Below are 23,827 nucleotides of genomic sequence, written 5' to 3' on the forward strand. Positions count from 1 at the left end.
CATTCTTCCTCTTCAACAGGAGCTCATCGTGCAGGCTCGTGGGCCGAGTCCACGGTACCTCAGCAACAAGCACTGTGAGCAACACCACAGCTGCCAATCAAGACGACACAGCAACATCACAAACAACACGGCACCAACAACATAAAGTCTCGCAAAAGCAATCCAGCATAATTGAACAAGCAGGACATTTCAGCTTCCGTACAAACTGCGAATGCAAACTGTTTGCAGGAATATACAGAACCATCAGAGCTTAGAGCTAATAAAAATCTTTCACAACATCTTTCTTACCCACTGTGTTATGGCAGTGCCTTCCCATAATATTCCCTCCTATTTAATAAACAGGTGGAAATACAGGCAAAACGCAGCTTTTTTTTCAGGAGACTGAGCAGCTTTTTATTGTACAGAATCTTCCCATCCGCGGTACTTGTCAGGATGTTATTTCAATCAAATTAGATTAATTGATTCGCTTTTTTCCTTCCCACTTCCTCTACAGTCTGACACACAAAGAGAGCAGTGTCAGGTGTGACAGGCCAACTGTGGCAATCTCTCTAGTAGGGAAATTGACTTTTCATGTCTTTAATATATGCAGCCATCATTCTGTTTTGAAAGGTGTCTTTGAAAAGTTTTCTGATAAAATAATTTAATCATTAAAACCTTAAAGATTATGGATTAAACCTTAACAATAATGACTAACGTATGTTAATAAGAATTATGTATGTGTAGGGCAGGTAGGCATTTTAATAAACTGAACTAATAAAGAAAATATGAATATCAAAGCACAGAGGATTGTGCTCCAATTTACAGAGAATACTTAAGCGTATTACATTAAGCTTGAGAGGCTTTTCTAGTCAAAAACTGTTTTGGCGACTCCAAGTAAAATATGGCTCTCATATACTGTACACATACACTCTAGCTAAGAGGACAGAAATATTCAACAGTCATCATTTCTGAACAAGATAAGAGGAAAATTAAACCGTGATCTTATCCGCCGATATTGAAGAACAGAAAAAAAATGAATCGAGTTACTGAGTCCTGCTTCTCCAGCGGGTGGCCAAGACGAACATTAAACAGAAAGCATTATGCAGAAAGAAAGCAGTGGGAAGATTATATCTTACATTTACATGCACATGCAAAGAAACTTTATCCAAGAGAGAGAACAGGCTTTTGTCACCATTCCACTTATTTTATTACAGTGTGCTTATAACAGTGGGTTTAAGAGGTTTAATATCTAATCCGAATGAAACCAACTAACATTCAGACGAAAGAACAACCCTATTTTTTTTCCTTATAGGAATATTAATCTTAGGTTTTGCATAACATTTTAAATGTTATGTCACCTAATTTTAAGTATGGCTCTGAAGTGACTTTTATTTTGATCAATATATTATGAAACAAATTCACATTAAATTAACAGTTTCTGGACATTAATCAGAATATTAACCCTCTGTACAGAAAATGGCATTCTGAACAATATTTTTATAAAGGTATATATAAAAATATAAAAAATATATGGAAGCATATGGAAGTACAATATGAAGCATTTATCAACTTCTGCTCTGAATACTTCAGATTCCCATTGATCACTGGGCTTTTGGATGAAATAAGAAAACAAGACCCAAACCTGCAAACTGAGAACACACTGAATGCCAGAATATGTAAACCAGTTTCAGCAGATACTCCCCTCATTTGGTGGAAAATATTAAACACACGTAATAATACATAAGAACTTCTACAATATTGTACCGCAAAGAGGAAAGTCTGGTCTCTAAATACTATATGATTAATAGACAAGTAAAAAAATCAGGTACATTTAAAGCATAAAAAATAACTGTTTTTTATTTATTTATGTGGAAATAGTCAGTATAAAACATTTAACCAAGTGCCGTATAAAAATGTGCATGTGTGACAAAAAGCTCAAACATTGAGAAGCTTCCTGTGAGAACAACGTGGAAATAACTGTTCAGTTGCTAAGTAAATGTGTATAAATAAATATTTATGCGAGTGTTTTTAAGTGACAACACACAAAACCACACATCCCACGCATTACAGGCCTGTCTTATGATAATGTTCACACCTAAGCACAACATCATTATTGAGCAAAGAAAAATAAATTCTTAAAACCAAACAGAAATCAGACGCTTAAAAAATGAGTGCTTAAAAGCCGAAATCCGTTTTCAGATTTATTATTAAATCTTATATTAATCTAAAAATCTCATTTTTCCTCTCCTGACAAAAACAAATAAACTCACAACTTCCCACTGCAATGAAAATTACGGATCAACGCTGGCTTAGCTCCCACCCACATACCAATGTTCACCTGTTCATTTTAATAGCAGTTCTTCTGCTCCTGAAAAGCAAATCCCCGTTTTTTGGATCTGAACCAACCCTAAGAATCTCTGAAGGAACTGAGCTTCCTGAACTCTAGCCCTTCCCTCAGGGTATCCTCTGATGTCAAAGGGGCTCTGTCTCTTCGTGTGGAAGGGTGGGTAGTCGTGGTTAGTCACCAGTGCTGGTTAGAGTCCTGCATTAAGGCCAGCACAGATAGAGGGATGAAGAGGAGTGCAAGAGGAGACAGAGACCCCCAAGGTCCAACAGGCCAGGATCTTATAACAGGAGCCAGGAAGACCAGTCCAATCACAGTCTGTCTGCAGTGAAATGCTTTATATTGTGATAAAGGGGCCTGGAATCCAAAGAGAAAAAACAAACCAAAGAAAACAAAGCAGAATGGAGGGAGTGTCCTTATTCAAAGGTCAGTGTCTCGGGGTCCCCTGTGCCCGAGCGGGGTACTGAGGAGGTGCTGGATTTCTTGCCCTCTGCCAATGTCTTGAAGTGCTGCAGACAACGAAATTAAAGGTTAACGACAACAATTAAATGATTAATGACTAATAAGTAAAAGAAAGTGCAGTCTCGCCCAAATCTACATTTCATATCAAATCTGTACGCCGAAATGATGAATCACTAAGCAGTAAAATGTAATTCTTCAAAACGCCGTTTGTTTTTTCCAATTCTCAGTGTTGAATTAGCACGTATCTGTTCCTCTGCCACTGCTCCCCACTTGAACCTCACGAAATCGGGTAAAACACACCCACCGTACACACACTGCTTCCCTCAAACAGCGATTCTGAAGACCATGACAAACTCAGCAGTACTCTTCTCTATCCTAGCCTCCCCATACACAGTGTTTCCAGATCTTTGAGATTCATAATTAATATTAATGCACCACATTTGGATAGTGCTCTTCATCTCAACATATCCAAAAATGCTTCATTTATAGGGGTTGGTCCTCTTCATCCCCACTGTTGTGCAGCACCCAGCAGAGTAAAACAGACAGAGAAGCCAGAAACTGCTTCACTTTAATTAATTGGGAAAATTTGGGTAGGCCAGGCTGAGCAAACCTGAGGTGGAACCAAAGCACCTGGGTTAGCATCCCTATAGCTGCGAACACTGCCATGGATCTTTAATAACCAAGGGTAAGTCCATTACTTTAACAGTCATAAAAATAGTCATCAAAAGTCCAGAGGAACAGTACATCCTACAGCAGTGTTGCTGGTCTCTATACGGGGACATTGGGTTTCAAAATCTGGACTACACAAAAGAGCACTACCTGCTGGTACACACTTTGAGGAAACTATATATATGAATGTACTGTGTAATACTACCCTCTGTAAGAAAAAAAACTGTAATAAATACTCTGACAATTGGTGAAAAAGTACAGTACACCAAACCTAAAAAGTACGTCCTCTAGATATTTACATACCAGACATGAATTGCATATGAGACAAAATAATTTGCCTAATTCTCCATTGAAAAGTGCTCACTGTTTAAAAACACAATGAAAAACCCAGGTCTAAAAAGAAGTTTAATATCTTTCAAAGCAGTTTCAACTCAAACCTGTTACTTGTCTTACAAGTACAGTATACATACTCTCTAAAAATACTTAGTATTCACTAAGAATAGTATTCAGTAGCCTGAAAGGCTGTTAAGGTCACCATAAAATTAAGTGCATGGCTGCAGTTGAAAAGCCACTGCTCTGATCTGAAATCACGTCTGTTACTTATTCTACACAAGCCTGAATAAAGCTACAGTAGAGTGAGCACCTGAGAGTTCTTGAACTCGGAGTACAGTGTGAACAGCACGTGAAGGGACTGAATTCGGCTCTGATACACAGGGATGTCAAGGACAGCTGTGAACAAAAAACAAAAAACTAAATAATTTCAGTGGCACTCATAAAACCACAGATTTACAAAGTCAATGCAGTATGAGAAAACACATGCAGTGAAGGCTGTTATACTGAACATACTGTTAAAAGCGTAGCTCAAACATCAAATGTTCTAAGTTTATCTTTTTAAGAAAGCCGTGTCTCACCACAGATCATGTCTATATACTCTCCCAGGTCACAGTTAATGTCAGCTGTGGGAAGACTGACCTTAAGAAAGACAAAAAAAAATCTGTAAGCCTGTTTCTGAGCTGCAGAAATAATACGTATGAGTCAGAACTATCCAGCATGTGAAACTCAAATTTTATTTCCACAAAACTGTTAAAATATTACACTAGACGTTCATTAAACATGTATAGCATCATTGCTGACATATTAACCCATGACGATTCACATCCCGGAATTATTTTACAATAACAGCAGTCAGTCTTAAAGAGATTAGCAGAACAGAAGAACAGAAATATTTAACCTAAATAAATCACTGGTTGAAAAGACACTATAAACCTGATTGTTTATGTACTGTGTATATGTCTAAGCAGATCATTCTTGCTAATGAATAAGGGAAAAGGTGGCAAAGGTCAAACAGAAACAACAACTGAGCAAAGTTTAAGGGAGACGAGTCTGGTGACTGTCTTACCTTTCCTAATAACTCCTCAAACTCTGGAGGCCACTCTTGCATCAGAGAGTCAATGTCTGGCATTGGCCTGCACATAGCAAACAGCATTATAGTCATGAAGCGCATGGAATGTGCCACACAGTACAACACTGGAGAAATGTTATCAAACATTATTATAAAACAATTACAATTGACATAATAATACATTTATGTTGTTTGCGTTTATTTGTTGAATTAAGGGCTCAATATTATGCTTTACGATAGAACAGTCTATGTCTTTTTTATTTTGGACGGTCTATAATAACAGGAAAATATAAATACGAAAACCGGTAAACAAAGAGCTAAAAAATAAAAGGTATTGTCTATAAAAAAAACCCATCATGAACACAACCTGAATAAGTATCCTCTCTGAAATAACACTCAAATAAAATTAAAATTAGGAAGCCATTAAAATGTAACTGCATGGTAGGTTTCTTTTACATCGACTGAATAAACAAAAGAAAACCTTAAAACATGCATATTATTTTTCACCGCAAGATCAAGTAAAACTGATCTCATGTAGCCACTGATCTCTGGAATTCATAAACGTGTGCACATTTGTTTTTGTGTGCACATTTACCTGTAGACCAACAGTTTAATATATTTCAAATTCAGCTACTGCTAAATTCAGCACAGGGGCCTTTCCCAGTGCGCTGTGACTGGAAGGGGTGATCGCTGCACCCACCTGGTGTAGTGCACAGTGGCTGGGGGTTTGGATCGATGCAGTTCACTGATGCTCTCAATCCAGTTATCAACTGCCTTCGGGTTTTTTTCCGGGTTCTCCAAGCTCTTCACCTTCATTTGCTGATGACAACAAACACAGACACAACAGCCTGTCAAACCTTATGTCAACTGAAGCGGTGACGCTTTCAAACATCTTTAAAAAAAAAGGGCTGCGTTTGTTTCAGCACCAATTTCTGACAGTTTTTTAAATAGCTGTCAGTTTAGACACAATGAACTGAGTCTTTACATAGAATAAGTTGGGTTTATAAATCTGCCCTTAATAAGAACTTAAAGGGTAACTGTGATGCTTTTTTTTATATTTTGGGGTTTGAAAGAATTGGAATTGATGAGCACATTTCACACCATAATGAAACTATAATGTACACAGTAACATGTAAAATCTCCAATTTACATCACACAATAGACTATATTGCCATGCATGTGCAGCGCCATATTGCCGTCATTGCTTGCGAATCAGACAAGGCAACAACACTTCTGGTGACATGAACTGGGCTCCTTACATTGGAAACAAGCAGGCTTGTGGATACATCTCTTTTATTCCAATAGAAACATTGCTCTCAACCTGAAGATGGTTTTGCTGATAAACACAACTTACTTGTTAAGTCTGCACGCAGATCACGTTGGAACAGTTCTGCAGTGGAATGTCAGCTGCACACCCTGTACTTATCCGCTCGTCCATCACAGTACATCAGTCAGTACAGGGACTAGTGAGCAGGAAGGGCCGCCTCACGCCACAATTCTCTCAACTCTCGCTCTCACCCAGTTGACTCTTTTACTGGGAGTTAATAATTGGAGAAACTGGGACTGCAGTTCCCCTTGAATGCATAATCTGGGTCAGCTGTACAGCTTCTCGAGTGTGCCGAATCTGTGATAATGATATTGTGGACAGTGCAGAGAAAGTGTCAGTGGTGATCAGTACCGTGATGTTGTGCTGCTTGGTGTTTTCCGACAGCCAAAGGGACAGAACAGTGGGGTCGGACTGCTTGGTGCAGGGCTCGTCCAGAACCAGCAGGCCTAAGTTGTCTGGCTTGCCATCAGGACGTGGTACCTAATGGTTAAACAGAACTGGGTTACATTCACTTTCTTCAGTCAGTAACTAAAGACACAGAGCTCAGCCTCAGATTGATGCACTGCTTTAAAAGGGGTTCTTTGCAACTAGAGAGTCAGAAATAAGAACCGATGCAGAACATTCAGCAACTCTGTGAATTTTTTAATTGCTGTGACTGGAAATTCCCACCGCAGGTTAACCCTCAAATTATAATTATTCTAAACTCTTGCAAGTATTTTTAGATTCCCCACATTTCTCAGTTAATTCCAGATATTAAAAACACATTGGTTTCCCGAGTTCGGGCCTGAGGCTAGTCAGCCAGGTGCTTGCAGGCTCACAGTAATGGCAGTGTAAAAAATCAGCATCATGCAGTAGTACCCGCTCACCACCAGAGCTCTTTCTACCAAGGGACACCCAGGCACAAATCACACAGTTATGACAAAGAAGGCATTGTGCAACACTGGTTTATTCCAAGCCTTCACTGTTGACCGTCCCCAGCATCACGGACCACAATGGCACGAAGTTCCAAAAAAGACAAATCAAGACAGGATGCCAAGGCAGCGATGCCAAATATTTGAGATTCCAAGACGAGCATTCCACTCTAAAAGGATGATATATTTATAGACTGCTTTATCTGCTCGGCTCAGTTGAAGTGAGCCAGAGTGACCAACTCATCGCAGTCTAATTCTCAGCAGTACTGTATTGTATTTAGATGGTTCTCAGACAAGAGAGCATACTTGTGTCCTGATCAAGCTCTTGGTTTTGGAACCTAACAGAGGAGGTGAGGAGTGCAATTTAGGCTGGTTTTCACCAAAGCTCTTTGAGCTGTTTGAAACAAGGTTATTCCAGGATGAGTATACAGTATATGTTTAACTAATCTAAGCCATCACAAGTGTCTAAGAGCTCTCTGCTCAGTTTACCTTGAGATAAGCATCAATGTCCCCCACAGCCGGGATGAAGTCAGGGATGAAAGGCTTCAGCTTGTGATCCAGTTCAATAGTCTGGGGGGTATAACTATAAATGAAGAAAGAGAAAAAAGCTTGTTTTGCGATTTTGAATTTCACTAATTTCCTTACAGCTTGTCACAGTTGTATGACCAAGAACATTCATTTTATTAAAAGACAGGACCAACTGAATATAAAAGTAAAAGTCACTACATTCTGCTTTACTCACCGAGTGATGTACTGGAAGAGCTCCTTGATCTCTGTAGTCACGGGAAGATGGTCAAAATCAGCAGGGTCATAAGCTCTAAAATTAAGGACATCACTGGGAGTTGAACATTTAATTTAAATAGTTGAGGGTTTTAAAATGCAATGGTAACTCGACATTTAATTCTACATTTAGCATGAGATACATTTAAAGAATATATTTATTTTTTAATAACCGTTTATCTGCTTAAGGAGTTGGTCTGAAAATTGTCTGCCTCATGGAGTAAACTATAGAGAAACATCACGAGGGGAAGGGTAAAGGTGGCAAGAGAAGGGGAGAATGGAGAGCAGAAAAGACTGAGCAGATACCACCCTAGAAGGGGACCTCCCCAAGACCCCTGTGATCCTGCAGGGGGTCCGCAAGCCTCCGAGAGCACAAGAATACAGCGCTGGGCAAGTGTCAAGGCACCTCAAGATGACAGGAAGGTTCCTGAAAAATATCTGTGGCTCAGGTGACTTGATGTCAAGTGGTAGGTTTGGTAGGCTGTGGGCTAATGTTCTCACAAAATGGCACACGTTTTTTACTCTTCTTTTTCAGTCAGAAGCATTTTTTAAATGATAATGAATTGCCAAAATAGCTCATCATTGGTAGCAGGGTTGTCAAATGTGGTCACTTCTATAAAGTACAATGCAAGAAATGCTTTTACAAGAAATTGATCAAGTGAATTCCTCTGGGGCTGGTGTTGGTCTTCCGCCTGTAAAGCAGCAGTCAGAATCTCTTTGTGACACTGTGTTTAAAAACAACTGCTCCTCCGCTCACCCTTCGGGGGCAGATCCATGTTCCCCTTCTTCTTCATCAGACTCCGTTTCATCAGAATCATCCTCATCTTCCTCCTCCTCCTCGTTCTCACTTAAGCCAAGCTGTCCAGGAGGCTGAGGGACCTTCTTTCCCTGCAGTTTAATAGGCAAATATTCTGTTTACACATTTTTCAAGACACATTGTACCTCAGTCACAGTACAGAGGATGAGCACTGCCCTTCAGATGTGAATGAGGTGCTTTTTAATACCACCACTTATATCTGCCACAATTCTTGCAGATAGTAATTTAAGGAGGTTGTACTGCAAATGTAACATGCAAATACACGCTGATTACACGTCAGACATTAAGCAACATTCAATGCGGTTGGAATTCATTTTAACCATGTGGTATGTACAGTACAACCACTGCCAGCATGTACTGAGTTGTGCTCAAAGGGTATATAAGAACCTTTTTTTAACATTAGTACCTTGTTGGTGTCCTCCTCAAACTCATCACTGCTGTTGTTGGCCATGGCCTGCAGTTGTCCTCGAGCCTTCTTGAATCCTGGAACACAAAAAAACAACAACATGGACAAGGATCTCGTGCAGTGACTCCCACGCTCATTTTCTTTTCAACTCTCCACCTTCGCTCATCTTTTCCAAGTATTTTGAAATGCAGATTGAGACCTTGTTCGTGAACAGCCTCAGTAAAGCTACACTCCATCTGTGATTGAAGATTTACTACTTATACATGCTGTTTATCGCTAAGTCCTTGCTGCCCAGAATTGTTTTAAAAAATGGCTCTGCCTTGGATTAGTAGACTAACTTTAATAAATATCTAAAAATGTATGTTTTAGGAAAGATAAAATTGGAACACAATCAAACCTAAAACAATTTATGATTCATTCTATATTACAGTATACCGACTGAAAAAAATCCCAAAACAGCTTGAGTATTCAGCATGGTCAATTTATTAATATTCAGAATCTGAACACACCACTCTCATCTTTAATATCAACAGCAGGTCTGAGGCTGCTCACCTGGCACTCGTGGAGTGGGGGTGTACAGACTGGCCACCTCCTCCGAGTCGTTCACCTCCAAACTTTCGTCGTACGGCTGGTTTGTAATCAGCTTGGTCTGACACCAGGGCAGAGAAGGAGAAACAGTCTCAGCTGGACGGTAGGCACTGCAGGAGCTCTGACTGGACTTGGATAACCCTGCTCTGACAGAACGCTGTGCCAATTAACACTTAGGTCCAACGGCGGTCCCGAAGACTCCCACTCCAGCAGGTTTAAAGTTAGCCATTTCCAAACACTTGGAACGGTTTATTTTGACCATTGGAGCTGGTGATGTATTCAATTAAGGGCATCGAAAAAGTGGGAGATGACCACTCCTGAGTTAATTTAACAATTACGTTACTGAACTGATCAAAGCCCACACGATACAAGTCTTTAATCATTGATCATTTATAAATGATACATACAAAGTACTGGACTACAGCTCTCCAGAACCAGGGACAGTCAAAGTTGGCATCTTTTCTTGATATTTTTACACCTCATTATACTTCCATTAAACTGGTGATTACTGACCATAATGCTTTATAATGATGAAGTTTTTAGAAGTACAGTTATAATAAGCAGATCTGTCACTCTCAAGCCCGAGCAGTGGACATCTAGTTCAGTATTTTAGTTTATTCAGAATTCACACAGTGACTTTGCACCATCTAATACATTAGCAATTTCTGCATAAAATATAACTAATTAAAACCGTAATAAAACTGAATTTATAACAAAATGTGACCAAGCTTCAAATTGATTTTATTAAGAAAAGCTTAATTAATCAGCAGATACAATATATGAGTATTCAGAAAGAATATTTACGATTTCATAAATTTAGAATGATTTATGTCTACTTCAAAATCAGTACATTAAACGGTTATAAAAAAACTAAATAACTAAATATCAATCATTTTGAGACCTAAGCATTCATTTCACACTACACTGACATTTAAACTGTTGATATTTCGTGCCACACCTGTGACATAGATACTGCTGTAGGCACCAGTCTAAACTTAAATCAAGTGGAATCTATACAGTTAGCATAAGTCGATGTTAAAACTTAAACATTGATTACCAATAAATACGTGTAATTTTAAATATGTGTTAAATTAAAATAAGAAGTCATCATCAATTTCAAATGAAGGACTGCAACACTGTGCTCATGATTGTTAGTAACTGCAGTTACAACAGAAAACGACTCATTTAATTCTCAAAAACCTCGATCCGAAGATTTCTAACAGGTGATAGCCTAATCTGGGGCTCCATAGCTTAAAGCAACCTCATCTTTTCTACAATACCTCCTCCAGAAAATAAACCAACAATAAACTGCCTTCTAACATGAAAACCACATAACACCGTGTTCCATATTATAGCATTTTAAGTAAAATAAGAGAACACGTGCATATATATTTTTATAGCGTATTAGGATTGGCTAATTGTGCACACGCTGAGGAATCATTTGCTTCGTGTTTTAAATATAAAGCACAGTTAAGAGAGACAATCACAGATATTACGTTTACGTTAATCCATGTAAATTGCATGAATTGTGAAAACTAAATGGTACAAAAAAAAAACATTTGTTTTAATTACCTTATGTCGATCAGCGTCTGTCTCCTCCATTAAAACGAAGTTGTTTACAGTCACTAAGGACGACCAAATCTCGCGATAACGAAACGTCATTTCCGTACAACAGCGTAAATTGCTGATTGGCTGCACACTGGACATATATCCCATTTAATACATGTTGGATTTGAAAATGAAGCTTTTCTTTCAATTGTACTGTTTTACCATGCTTACCAGCCTTTCTCTTTCTAGAAAAGACTCCATGCGATAAACGCATTCCACCCAAGCCATCTCCATAGCTATTTAAGTGACTTTAAGTATTGCAAGGAAATAAAAAACCGACTCCCTGTCCAGTTTTTAATTTATGGTGAACATATGTAGTTTCTTTAGTTTTAAGTATTTTCAATAAGCATTGCTACAGAATTGAAAAATAAAATCTACACATTTTGCATTGGAAAACGTTTTCAAAGAAAACTGAATGGGAATTAAACATTTGATCCATTTTCAATGTATTATATGTTTAATCAGTATATAAACACTCACTGCATATTCGTTCATTAAGATGGTTACAATTATTGCTGTACAGCGAGCAGGCAAAATAATAAAAACACCAAGCAATATATGAATATTTACTCATAAGGAACTGAGCTGTGCTTTGTCTTCAGAAAAGCTACAATCCTTCTTGGAACACCATCACAATTTTCAGCACTGTTCCCTTTGACACATTGCATACGTTTGCTTACGTTTCTGTGACAGGCCCACTTACACTCCGAGCACCAGCTTTCGACCTGACCTACATCATCCATCATCTTGTCCTCTCCCTGCATGTTGGGTTCCAGATACTGCTACCTGAAAAAGTCACGCTTCAGGTGACCCTGCCAAAAATAATGACAGACTGCAGAAAAAAGCAAGAGATTTTATAGAAACACCCTTCAGAACACTTTATTTCCAGTTGCTCTTTTAACACTTCCATACTGGCATATATATTAGAATTACAAAGTACAGTAATCAAAAAGCTTTTCTTACGAAGAGAAATTGATTTCTCTATAACCTATCGCGTGCCATCTTTCCTTCACTGTCTAAACAAGGGGGAAAGGTCAAAAGGATGTTCTGTTTTGAGCTGCTACAACAAAACTGGGAAAAATAAGAACCATCTGTGACTTTCCATTGGAGGTGGAAAAAGATTCCAAGTGCTCCTCAACAAAGCTCATTTAATCACATTAACCGTTATCAGTACAACCACTGCTATGGAAAACATCAATCCATAAAAACCTTAATAAGGACAGGAGCCGAAATGTAATTGTTTGTTAAAAATGTTGTTATTGTTGCCATGTTTGTGAGCTTTTTTTAAAATACTTTTGTTCCATTTTGTAAGGTTAAAAAATAACTCACTGCTATCTGACGGTGAAATTCAAGAAATCTGAAGATGAAAGACGAAGAGGAGAAAGGCTTTTGAAATATCTGAACGCGCTTTTTACAAGAAAAAAAAATACCTACTGACAACCAGCTTAAGTTGTTGAGCGAGTACATTCCACAAACACTTTGTTCACCACGTGCTCGTTTATGAACCTTGCACTTCTTGGTCACAGCAGCTGTAGCGGAAATCTTGAGGCATGCTGCATCATAATTAGATTAAACTCATCACAGCGCCCATGACACCCAATGCATTATATTAAGATGGCTGTACAAATACATGATGCTTAGCGTCTCCACTACAGGAGTGTGCAGTTCTTCTTGGTGCATCAGTGCCGATTGCTGAATCTGCCCATCCCCTGCATGTCTAACACAGGTCAGACGTGTCTTCCCTTGCGCTCTCTGCAGCAGGTCCCCGTGGCTCTGGCTGCGGCTGTCCGTGTCCAGTGGGGTCTGGGCCGGGTCTCAGGCGTTCCTCTTGGTGTGGATGAGCAGGTCTCGCTGCAGGTCGGCCTCCAGCCCGCCGCCGCCGCTGCCCCCGGGCTTCCCCCCGGGCAGGTCGGTGATCAGCGTCAGCTTGTTGAACACCCCCCGGCCGAAGTAGTCCGCCACCACCGAGAAGCCGTCGTTCGAGCAGCGCAGCTGTCAATCCAAACTCAGCGTCACTCACAGCAATCCCTCAATCAATCAATCAATCAATCAATCAAGGTTTACTTATCAATGCGCAAACAGTACAGCATACCGCAGCGTTGTCGGCAATGAAATGCTTTATCCGCGAGCTTGTTAAGAGGGATAAAAGGACAGAGGTCTATAGGGATTAGGATACTATAAATGATACAATTGCAAATTTACAGCACAATTTACAGATTGTGCGAAAGTGACACAAGGAGATATGGTAGGACAGGAGGTATTTAGTGCTGTTCATAAGTGTCCTGAGAATGCAAAGTGACAGGAGGGCGGCGTTGCAGAAACATTGAAACCCTCGCTGCCCCACTGCGGACGGAAGCAGTAAATCCCACAGGTGATCCCAAGCCACAAAGAGCAAAAAAACTGGAACGCAGCAGGAGGCGTGCAAAACTAAAACCTGCTTAGACACCCCTCCCGGGTATCATTCGGAATAGCTTTCACTCAAAGGGACCTGTATACTGGTCCTCACAGCTCTGCAGCCCTTTAAAAACGCCAAGGTTGGCAGATTTCAGGGTTGGCGTGGCAGCAGTCACAGCCATGATGAAAAAGCATCAGTAAAGGCCAGGGATTCCCTTCTATCAGGCCAAACAATCCAGCAGAGCGACAGTCTCAGCACTGGCGATGACCTATGAAGGTGACAGCACAGCTTCCTCACCAAGGCCGTTCACCTGCTACTTACTTACGAGTTTTTGGCAGATTCAATGACTCAGCTCAATGGTGGAGTGTGAACTTCAACATGGCCAAACTGGAAAGGCACGGAACAGATCCTAGGGGGAAAAAAGGTCTCCGGCAGGGGAGGGAAAAACCGAGCGAGGCCAGAGGGAACCGGGGGCTTACCTGTCTGGCGAAGTTCTCGTGCAGGTCCCGTTTCTGGTCCTGGGCGCGCAGCATGTCCATCACCTTGCGGTTGTCGGGGGTGCAGGTGGGGCACTCGGCCTCGCTCTCGGCGTAGCTCTCGAAGCAGTGCTGGTGGAAGGAGTGGCCGCACAGGAAGTGCACGCTGGGCAGCTCCAGCGGGCTGTTGCACATGCTGCACTTCGTCTTCTGGAATATCTTGGCGCTGGGGGGCAGGGAAAGGGGCCGAGTCACAACCGGAGTGAGACAAAGGAAGAGAGAAAGACAGCGCGGAGCGAGGGCAGAGGGGTAAGTGTTAGAGCCACAGCTGCATCAACAGGGCACAAGTGAAAACAAGTGTTTTTTTTAAATCAGCTCATATGAACACGTGCAAATAACTTCTTCACGCGCCGCCCCTGCGGGGGGCAGTAACTGGTGCCGTGCATGCGTGGGTGGGTCTGACCTGTTCTTCAGCTCCTGGATCTCCGTGCGCAGCTGCGCGGTGTCCTCGCGGTACTGGCGGATCTTCCTCTCGTCGTCCTCGATCTGCTCGCTCTCCCGCTGCAGCTTGCTGATGAGGTAGTCCTTGATCACCGACAGCGTCGCCGAGGAGTTGTGCGCCAGCGTCTGGACCACTGCGAGACACGAACAGCCCGCAGCGGTTCACAGATCACGTACAAGGCTCTCTCGCACTTTTCTCGTCAGTGTTTGCCACAGGATTTTCACTGTTGTCGCTTCTACCACAAGTACCAGACGACTGTTTCACAGGAAGGTCGAAGGCAGCGGTTTAACAGACACTGGATACACGGTGGCAGTGAGGTTAAGAGTGAAAAAAACTGTGAAGGTTACATCGGTAGGGAAGGTGAATAGTTCATAAGAACATAAGAATGGTTACAATCGAGAGAAGGACATTCGACCTGCCTGTCCCGTTTTGTAGTTAATAGTTATGATCTAAGGATCTCATCCTGCCTTGCTCCATACTTCCACAAAACTCTGGGTAAAGACACGCCCCCTAGTCTCACTTATCTCACTTTTAAAGGCTATGAAGCTCCATGGTTGTGTAGAAAAATAACTGAAATACCAGAGTAAGACAAACTATGAGACAAGAAGACAAATCTCTCCAGGAGCGATTTTCCAGTTTTGTTCTCGTAGGTCAGACATTGCGGCTCACCTAACAGCGGAGGCATGAGGTTATTGCGGTCGATGTGATGCAGCACTTGGCTGATGTAGGTCTTGCAGTCCTCCTCTTTGCGTGCGAAGTACCCCAGGGCCTGCTCCCACAGACAGGCCTCCTGCTCCCCATAGCGTTTGCAGGCCTCCACCACCTTCGCATACTCTTCATTCTGCATGTGGTAATGCATGATCTGCTGGTAGCTGCAGAACACGCGAGACAGAAAATCAGACAGGGACCACAGAGCCCACCGCCACTGCCCATGTTCTTGGTGTGTCCATGTGTGCTTCCAAATCCCAGCACGTGTGTGTCCATGCATTACATATTGTGCCGTGACTCACAGTTTGCCCTTCTCGTACAGATACAGCACCCCCTCCTTGAAGTTGTGCATCTGGCACAGGACAAGAGCCTTGTCAAACACCGTATAGTCACTCTTCAACAAACACAGCGCAGCGTCCTGCAGAGCGCTCTTCTTCTACAGCAATCACAGGAAAGACAAAGCCAGCATGTTTACAGACACATTAACCACATCTGAAAGGACAAATTCATTGAAAAAGAACAAACAGAATTCACGTTTGACAACTACATTTTCAATACTGCATTAGGGCTGATGATTATTAATTGATATTGTAAGTCAAGGCATCAAGATTAATTTCACTCACTGCAAAACATTTTACACAATTAGGTCGTTTGAGAAATGGCTTCTATTTTACAACTAAGATTAGAGTGGAATGTGTGAAATGCATAAGCAACATAGCCATCTTGATAAACAGAGCATCAGAGGTACTCTCTAACTACCCTGTATTATTTCTGCATGCCTCCTGAGAGCTGTCTAACACATTCACAATATAATCTCATCAGCACACAATGCAGCACAGAGAGATTCCCAAATCAACTAAACTCATTTGCACATGAAAGGACAGTAATTCTAAAAAAACAACAGACACTTTAAAATTGCACATCTCAAAGCACAGGGGGCAATGAGGAAGAGCAGACAGGCTCCTCCTTTCTGTCCGAAAACGTGATTCAGTCTCACTTTTGTATCACCGTGAAGTGCTGATCTTGTGTAAGCACCCAGGAAGTCTCGGAGGGGGGTGGCCGATTAATCTCACCCTGCTGTAGGTGGTGCTTGGCTAACTGTCTGCCACAGCTGGGGTTCACCGTTGAAGCACAGCCCATGAGGCTTAAGAACAGCTTCTGCATGTACATGTATTTATGGAAATTAACTCCTCTACTCCACTCTAATCCCAGTCACATCGGACTAGAGACCACGACCACCAGATCAACGAGCTCCAGCTGCTCTCTGGGTAGCACCTTCACTGATGGAGTCATTTGGGTGCCCTTCAGAATTTTATTTTTGCAAGTCTTTTTTTTGCGGCTCCCCTAAACATTTGCTCACTACAGTCAGGGAATACACACACAGCTACGTGTGTGACTTTGCACGTCGGCACTGGAGTGGCTGTGCATGCCAGTGTCTGCTGAAGCACGCTGATGTTGGCAGTGGGGATGCCCTGTGCACTGGCGTGAGCGCGCACGCACGGATTTCTGCACGGCGCGTGGGGGCCAGCCGGTCACCTGCGGGTCTTGCTCATGTGCCCAGTCCTGCAGCCGGAGCTCCAGCAGGGTGTCATAGACCCCCTGGGGAGACCGTGGCTCCACTTCGATCATGTGCTCCAGGAAGGCCCGCAGCTCGTGAGGGTTGTTGGCGAAGATGGGGATGAACTCCTCCGAGTTCGCCTGCAAAACCAAGGAGGGGAGGAGCAGGGGTTGAAGCGAACGCCCAAAGATTTGCCTGGAACCTTTCATTTTACTCAGACACAGAAACAGAGGAATTTGTTTCATCTTATCAAACACAACAGAATCCAGAGTTTGTTTGCTTGTCCTGTGATAAATATAATACAGACTTACGGATGAGAGACACTGTTTTAGTCTGAGTCACTTGTTTCAATCTGTAGGGCAACTGGTAATTAGACGCTTCATGAATTACAGATCTGTGACAGAACTAATCTCCGCGTTTATGAGGCTTCGCGCACGCCTCCAGCATAGCCAAGGAGATTCTGTTCTCAGCCACCGCTGCAGACCTGGGGTTTAGAAGCACAAAGCATGATCGGAAGGGGCTCGGTGCCCTGATGCCCCTTCTTTGCGCCAGGGTAAGGAAGGCTATCGTTTTCATTCTCAGACGGGCCGGTACCTTGCTGCCCAGGCTGTCTCTGTCGGCGGAGTCCCGGCGTGGCTGGTAGTCGGTACACAGACCCTTCAGCAGCAGGGTGGTCTCCTCGGGGACGTGGTGCATCAGCGTCTTCCCATAGCGCTTCATGTTGCTCTCCGCCTGCTCGAAGGGCAGCCGCCCGATGTACCGCAGGGCCTCCTGGTAGTTCTGCAATGCGAACACAGACCTCTGTGAGCAACGGGATCCTGCACGAGCAATAAGCCAAGGCTGTTTCCTCGCTGAGCAGCAGAGAGGAGAAACGCAACGTTTCGGCTGCTGACTGTTCTTCAGGTGTGAAGATGGCTCAGCCCGGACATCAGAAGAAGGCCCGACGGCCAAAAGGTCTTTCTGATTTACAGGGTGCCGTTAACCTTGACTGCTTTGTTTGCAGCCAGTGCAGGGAGCAGCTGCCCACTCGAATAATGTACAATACACAAACCACGCCCACCACACAGTCTTGTCAAGACGATCCTCATCAACACAGAGCTGGAGGAGCTCGATTATACATGATTACAAATGATTGATCAGTTATCAATTATTGGATTAATCACCTACTAGCAACCAAATGAGCTAGACGAGCTGAAAAGCTTCCTCTCATTCTATAGTCTATGGTTTATATAAAATACAATACACACACCAATACTTTTATTCACTTAGATGCTGATCGTCTCAATGAACAAAAATTGCACTATCAGGAAAAGATCTCTGCTGCCTGTTCGCAGACAGCCAGCAATGGCGTAATGCGTGTTCTCCGTGGCCTACACAAAGACGCACGCCGTTTTGATTTGTGTCTCCCCTGACCTTGAGGTCTTCAAGCTGGATCTTGAGGTACCACTCATGGTGCGCGTGCTTCTCCGCCAGGAAGACCGCGTGGCTGTGGTAGCCAGCCTGCCGGAGAACCTTAATGGCGATCTCCACGTCGAAATGCACCTCACTCTCGCTGCTCTGAGACGACACAAGAAAAGGCACTGGTCAACATGGGGATTTCACCTTTAGAGTACTTGGTCCATTCTTTTTCTGTGTAATTCGCTAAGAAATGCCGATGCACAACATTCAGGCATTATTATTATTTAATTAATAATTAATAATTATTATTATTTAATAATAATAACCTTTATTTTATATTGCGCCTTTAAAGGTGGCTTCTCAAAGCGCTTTACAGAATGACGACAACAATAAACAAATACACAAGATATACTCAATGAGAGGAGACAGTGGATGGGGGTACTGAATCCAACAGGAGCAGAGGGGCAAACAACAGAAGCAGTTAAGTAAAGGACCTTCTAAAGAAAAAGGTTTTGAGTCTAGATTTGAAGGAGTTTAGGGAAGGTGACTCTCTGATATCCCGATATCCTTAGGAATATTATTATTATTATTATTATTATTATTATTATTATTATTATAAATGTTAATACGTGATTGCATCATGATGATGAAGTCGATTTTGCGTCGGGTTTTCCTGGCGCCTGCTTCACAATGCTCAGACCATCTCCATTAGGCCTGTGGCTATGAGGGGGCTCACCTTGATGAACTCCTCCAGTTTGGAGCTGTCCTTCAGCTTGGTGTAGCAGTTGAGCAGCAGGGTGGTGTGGTCAGCATTTGCCAGGGACTGCCTGTGCAGGGCCTGCAGGTATGCTGTCAGGTTGTGGATCCTCTGAGCATCCAAGAACTTCCGAATCACATAGGAGGGCTCCAGCTTCCCAATTGTGCTGGGAAAGAGGGAAGGGAGAGATGAGTCAGTAGTAACTCTGCAGATCACTCAACCTTTAAGTCTTCAGTGCAATACTGCAAAAAAATCCAAATAGGAAATAAATGCATGCTGCGGCAATTTCTGTTTCTTTTCGATTTGTCTCTACGTTGGCATATTGCACAATAATACTTAAAAAACAGGCCATGATCATCTTGAGTTAAACCCTACTACAGAGGAGTCTGTAAAACAGTGACTGGACACAAGAATGAACAACAAACTCAATCCACATTTTCATAGGAATCACAGATATGATGAACTGAACTGAAATTAAAAGATCAATTTTAACCACACATGCCACAAAACACTCCAAAAACCTACTCCACTGATAAGACATACACACCATTCAACTTTCAATAACCTGGAACTGCAACAGCTAGATATCTTTCCAAAAGTCTTAGTGCTACCTGCTGGCTGACTACTTCCCGCCAGTCAGAAACCCTACCGGATGTACTGCTGAATGGCTCCATCATGGTCTCCCTTGACATACAGGTGGTCCCCGTACTGACGGAAGATCTCGGACAGCCCGTCGCTGTCTAGGTGGTGGCTCTTGGCCAGGTTAATGGCCATTACAAACAGGTTCTTCTTGAAGAGCATCTGAAGGTCCAGGAACAAAGCAGCGAGTTACTGGCCCGCCAGATACTGATGAATACTGCACTAAACACGCAGGCTTATCTCGCGTTTTGATTAGCAAGTGAAGAAAGCATACATAGATACGCTGCAAGTTGAGAGAGAAGTCAGAAAGGAGCCCACCTCCAGCTTGGTCTGAGTGTCTTTCTCCTGCAGCACGTACATCTTGCGGTCCTGGGTCAGGATGTACAGCGAGCCCCACTCCGCCAGCACATCGACGATGTCGTTGAACGCAGCGCTGTACGCAATGAACTTGTTGTCCAAGTCGTAGACGGTCAGGACCTGCTTCTCTGTGGGGGAGGCCTCCCGGCTCGGAAACTCGGGCCTGCGTGTGTACAGAGAGCTCGGGTTCACCTGGGACAGACACCCGCACACCCGCAGACCTCCACACGCTCACACCTGCTCACACCTGCTCACACCTGACGATGAAGCCACGTGCTTTAAAAACACACGTGGTGCCATCAACCCCCTGCCCTCCCCAACTCCAGCAACAGGAAACCTTTTTATTTATTTTTTAAAAAAAGGACTATTTTGAGATCAACTACCATTAAGCACAGCCTTCCAGAAAAACAAAGTCCAGGAGTGAGAATCAAATTCAACAATTTGTCTAGTAATACCGCCAAACTTCTTATTTTCTAATAGCTTCCCCACATAGTCCATGTTTCTTTCCAAAGCCTGGAATCAACCTTTCCTTGTTGCAGGGTTTGAAATGGCTGTTACAGCCGTCAGATAGCTGTATACAGGGAGCCCCGGCCGGCGGCGGCGGCTGCTGCTGCTGCTGCTCTTACTTGTTCGGCGACTTGGCGTCGCGTGTGAGCAGCACCAGATACCCGCGGTGCCAGTGCACCAGCAGCTTGTGCCCCTCGAAGGCGAAGCAGGGGCCCCTCTCGTCGGGCTGGTAGAGGTACACACACTCGTCACCCGCCACGATGAACTGGGAGTCCTGGGAGGGGTCGGTCAGCGCGGCGCAGCGCAGGGCACAGCCGTGTGTGTCCAGCTCCAGGTGCGGATACTCCTTCACGGAGAGGGTGTAGCACTGCCCATGGGCGCACACAGGGGGGGGGGGGGGTCAGAGCACTGCACACAACCCGACAAGGCCCAGGCTGGGCCACTCCTTCACTGTCCCAGGACACGGCGAGCAGAGCACGCCGAATACGATACGCTCTACCATGCACACTTTATTCCCCCAGGCGGGAGGGCCGCGGCCAGGTTACCTGGACTTTCTCCAGGGTGGCGACAAACAGGTGCGTGACCTTGCCCGCCTGCCGGAAAGCAAGCCCGGTGATGGGGCAGGTGCCCTCGTGCAGGGTGAGGGTTTTGCTGTGGCGATCTCTGGTGATGTCGCCCTTGGTCAGAACCACGCTGCCGTCTGTGAAGCCTGCAAGACAGGAGACATCAAGGCCGCTTTGACAATTCAGTCACAAACTGGCATTTCGGGGACAGTAATAACAGTGCCTTGACTTCATTTTCTCATCAAAACCATGGCTGCAATTACAGCTGCTTCAAGTCTACAAGCTATAATTTGAGATGCACCAAGGCAGTCCGGCAAGTAATGTCCCAGTTTGACCTCTCAGTCAAAATGCACTGTAGAGATGTAAAACCCACACAATAGCAGATTTATTGGTTATACATGGACTGCTTTTCCAGGTTAAATCTGGCAGGGCCCACAACGTCCACCGTAATCCTGTGGGCATGATGGGATGAGAAACAGAGTGAGGCTCTCAGGGCGAGGGCGAGGGCACTGGACGCACCGATGGCCATGAAGTTGAGGTTCTCGTGCACGCTGAGGCAGGACACCTCCGTGGGTTTGTTCCCTGGGATGGCCGGGAAGATCCGAGTGCAGAGAGGATTCCCACTGTCGCGCTTGTCCAGGTTCCACACCTTGACCTGAAACAGCGCAACTTGTAAATCGTGGGGAAGGTTTTGGAATTTCTTAGTGCACTGCTGTAGGGAAGCAGATTAACAGCAGCTGAAGCAGCTTTAGATGAAAAGGTCAGTGTTTCATCACGGTAATTTGCAACCAAAACCCATTCTATATCATTTTAGGCAAAAGCAACAGTAATGATTCTTATTATATTGAGAAATTTAGACTGTCTTTTTAGAAATGCTTAGAAATCCAGAATCCACTATGTTATCGGGAAAAAATTTAAAAACTGAATGGCAATGGGCAATTTAACCCAGACTATCCCCAAAACAAATGCAAACATTTCCACAGCTGAGCACAGCCCTCACAGACTGACAAGGTGATTTTTGTGCATTTCTATTCATCACATATTAGCACATCCGAATATGCTTTAGACAAATACAAGAACATCTCACCGTTCCATCACAATAACGGTTAGAAGGAGTCCTTTTTTACTGTATGCCCTTGTCTTATAATAAATTCATGTGCGACAATAAGCATCAGATGAAATGATCAGATCGTCATGGAGCTGTGTCCTTACCAGTGGGTTGATTCCGTGCTCGTCCAATCCCACTGACACCAGGATGCTGTGCTGTTTCAGCTGGTAGAGGTGAGTCACTTGTAGTTTGTATGCCTGAAAGGACGTCAGCTGCAGGGAGCGTGTCAGGAACCAGATCTGACCCTCCAGATGTGATGACAATGACTTAAGGATGATGATCGTTTCTTATCAACAGTGACTACGTTACTGCGGTTGTTCCTTTCTAACTGCTATAGCAAGAAAATGACAGCTTCCTTAAAAACATCAAAACCTTATCTACATTACATGTTACAGGTCAAATACCCTATTGTATAATCATATCGGCAGGGAGAGTATTATATAAAAATAAGGGAGACCCCAAAATGTTGTTATTATGCCCCATCGATTCTTAGATTTTCTAATATATGTTGTGGCATTGTTGTAATATCTTGGGAAGGGGAAACCAGCCAGAACCCCTGCATACAAGATGCAAATAATATGTATTTAAAGTGCTGTGATGTGTAACAGAGCATGTCTTGCTCAAACATATCAGCAGCGCTGTATCCCAATGTCACATTTTTTTAATCATTTCCTTTTTTCAAATGCGGGGAAACAAATATACAACAATGAATTACAAAAACATTAACCAATTTGGTACGGACTGGCAAGTGAGTCACTTTCTGCTGTCGGGGTTTCGGAATCAGACTGCTCCTGACACCAGAAGAGACTGCAGGGAGTGAGAAGGCTCGGTGTGTGGGCCCGGTTCCAAACGAAAATGCACGAACTTCAGCACTGCTTTTGTTAATAAGACATCTGCGCTGGGAACACTAATCACGGCTGGAGGCTGGGATCTGCTCTTCTCGTTCCTTGTTTCAATGCACTGCTTCTACGCTATGAATACAATGCGGAACAGAATCAATATTACTGACTTCATCGTACTTTAGGGAAGATGAAGACGCTTCACTTACACCTAGGTAGCAGGGAGAATAAGCGTGATATAAATTATAATATCGCCGGAACACCTGTTTCAGCACAAAACAGGTTACGACTTTACTCTAATCACATTCAACACTGTTTGTAAAATGCGCTATTCATTCTTATGCAATGCGCACAAAAATAAATACGTTCTAAATAAAAGGAGGACGGGAGCGACCCACGATCGCCTTTGAGACCGAGGCTCGTAAAGGATATCTCCAAGCACGATGTGACCTCGGCCCGAGTCGCAGGCACAGATACCGACCGGGAGCGCGAAATTTTTCCCATTGTCCGCAGGATCCTTCACCGTTTCTTTATCGAAAAATACAAATCTTCGCCACTGCAAGAACGCTGCCATTTTCCCCCTGTCACTCTGCAGCTGGGGGGGTCATGTGATCCCGCCGTGTCATGTGACCGAGGCTGGGTGAACACGTGACGGGTGTTGTTTTACCCTGCTGGCTGGTCGGTTTGCAGAACTGAGCAAGGTTGCGTGCTTTAGGCTGAGGAACTG

At 43.4% G+C, this 23,827-nt stretch overlaps 2 protein-coding genes across 3 annotated transcripts; both read right to left on the reverse strand.

Moving 5' to 3' along the window:
• Positions 1-1,162: 1,162 nt before the first annotated feature.
• Positions 1,163-11,368, reverse strand: ift46 (intraflagellar transport 46 homolog (Chlamydomonas)). Of its 2 annotated transcripts, XM_088619140.1 has the most exons (12): positions 11,258-11,367; positions 9,650-9,746; positions 9,098-9,174; positions 8,632-8,762; positions 7,837-7,911; positions 7,584-7,677; positions 6,535-6,663; positions 5,557-5,675; positions 4,854-4,920; positions 4,366-4,426; positions 4,098-4,183; positions 1,163-2,832 (listed from the first exon to the last, which is right to left on the reverse strand). In XM_088619140.1, the coding sequence occupies exons 1-12, from the start codon at positions 11,345-11,347 to the stop codon at positions 2,740-2,742; spliced, it is 1,119 nt and encodes a 372-aa protein (XP_088475266.1). In that variant the 5' UTR covers positions 11,348-11,367; the 3' UTR covers positions 1,163-2,739. The 2 variants fall into 2 exon arrangements, with proteins under 2 accessions (XP_088475266.1, XP_088475267.1); XM_088619141.1 differs by lacking the exon at positions 4,366-4,426 and having other exon boundaries at positions 11,258-11,368.
• Positions 11,369-12,145: 777 nt separating this feature from the next.
• On the reverse strand, positions 12,146-23,713 carry vps11 (VPS11 core subunit of CORVET and HOPS complexes). Its single transcript, XM_088619153.1, has 16 exons — positions 23,533-23,713; positions 22,366-22,514; positions 21,673-21,808; positions 21,136-21,299; positions 20,710-20,957; positions 20,045-20,246; positions 19,737-19,888; positions 19,067-19,253; positions 18,346-18,489; positions 17,527-17,712; positions 16,911-17,072; positions 15,677-15,810; positions 15,336-15,538; positions 14,628-14,799; positions 14,168-14,390; positions 12,146-13,285 (listed from the first exon to the last, which is right to left on the reverse strand). The coding sequence occupies exons 1-16, from the start codon at positions 23,672-23,674 to the stop codon at positions 13,109-13,111; spliced, it is 2,781 nt and encodes a 926-aa protein (XP_088475279.1). The 5' UTR covers positions 23,675-23,713; the 3' UTR covers positions 12,146-13,108.
• Positions 23,714-23,827: the final 114 nt, after the last annotated feature.

The sequence above is a fragment of the Lepisosteus platostomus genome, chromosome 25, assembly GCF_059453375.1.
Source record: "Lepisosteus platostomus isolate fLepPlt1 chromosome 25, fLepPlt1.hap1, whole genome shotgun sequence".
In the NCBI taxonomy this organism is placed as follows: domain Eukaryota; kingdom Metazoa; phylum Chordata; class Actinopteri; order Semionotiformes; family Lepisosteidae; genus Lepisosteus; species Lepisosteus platostomus.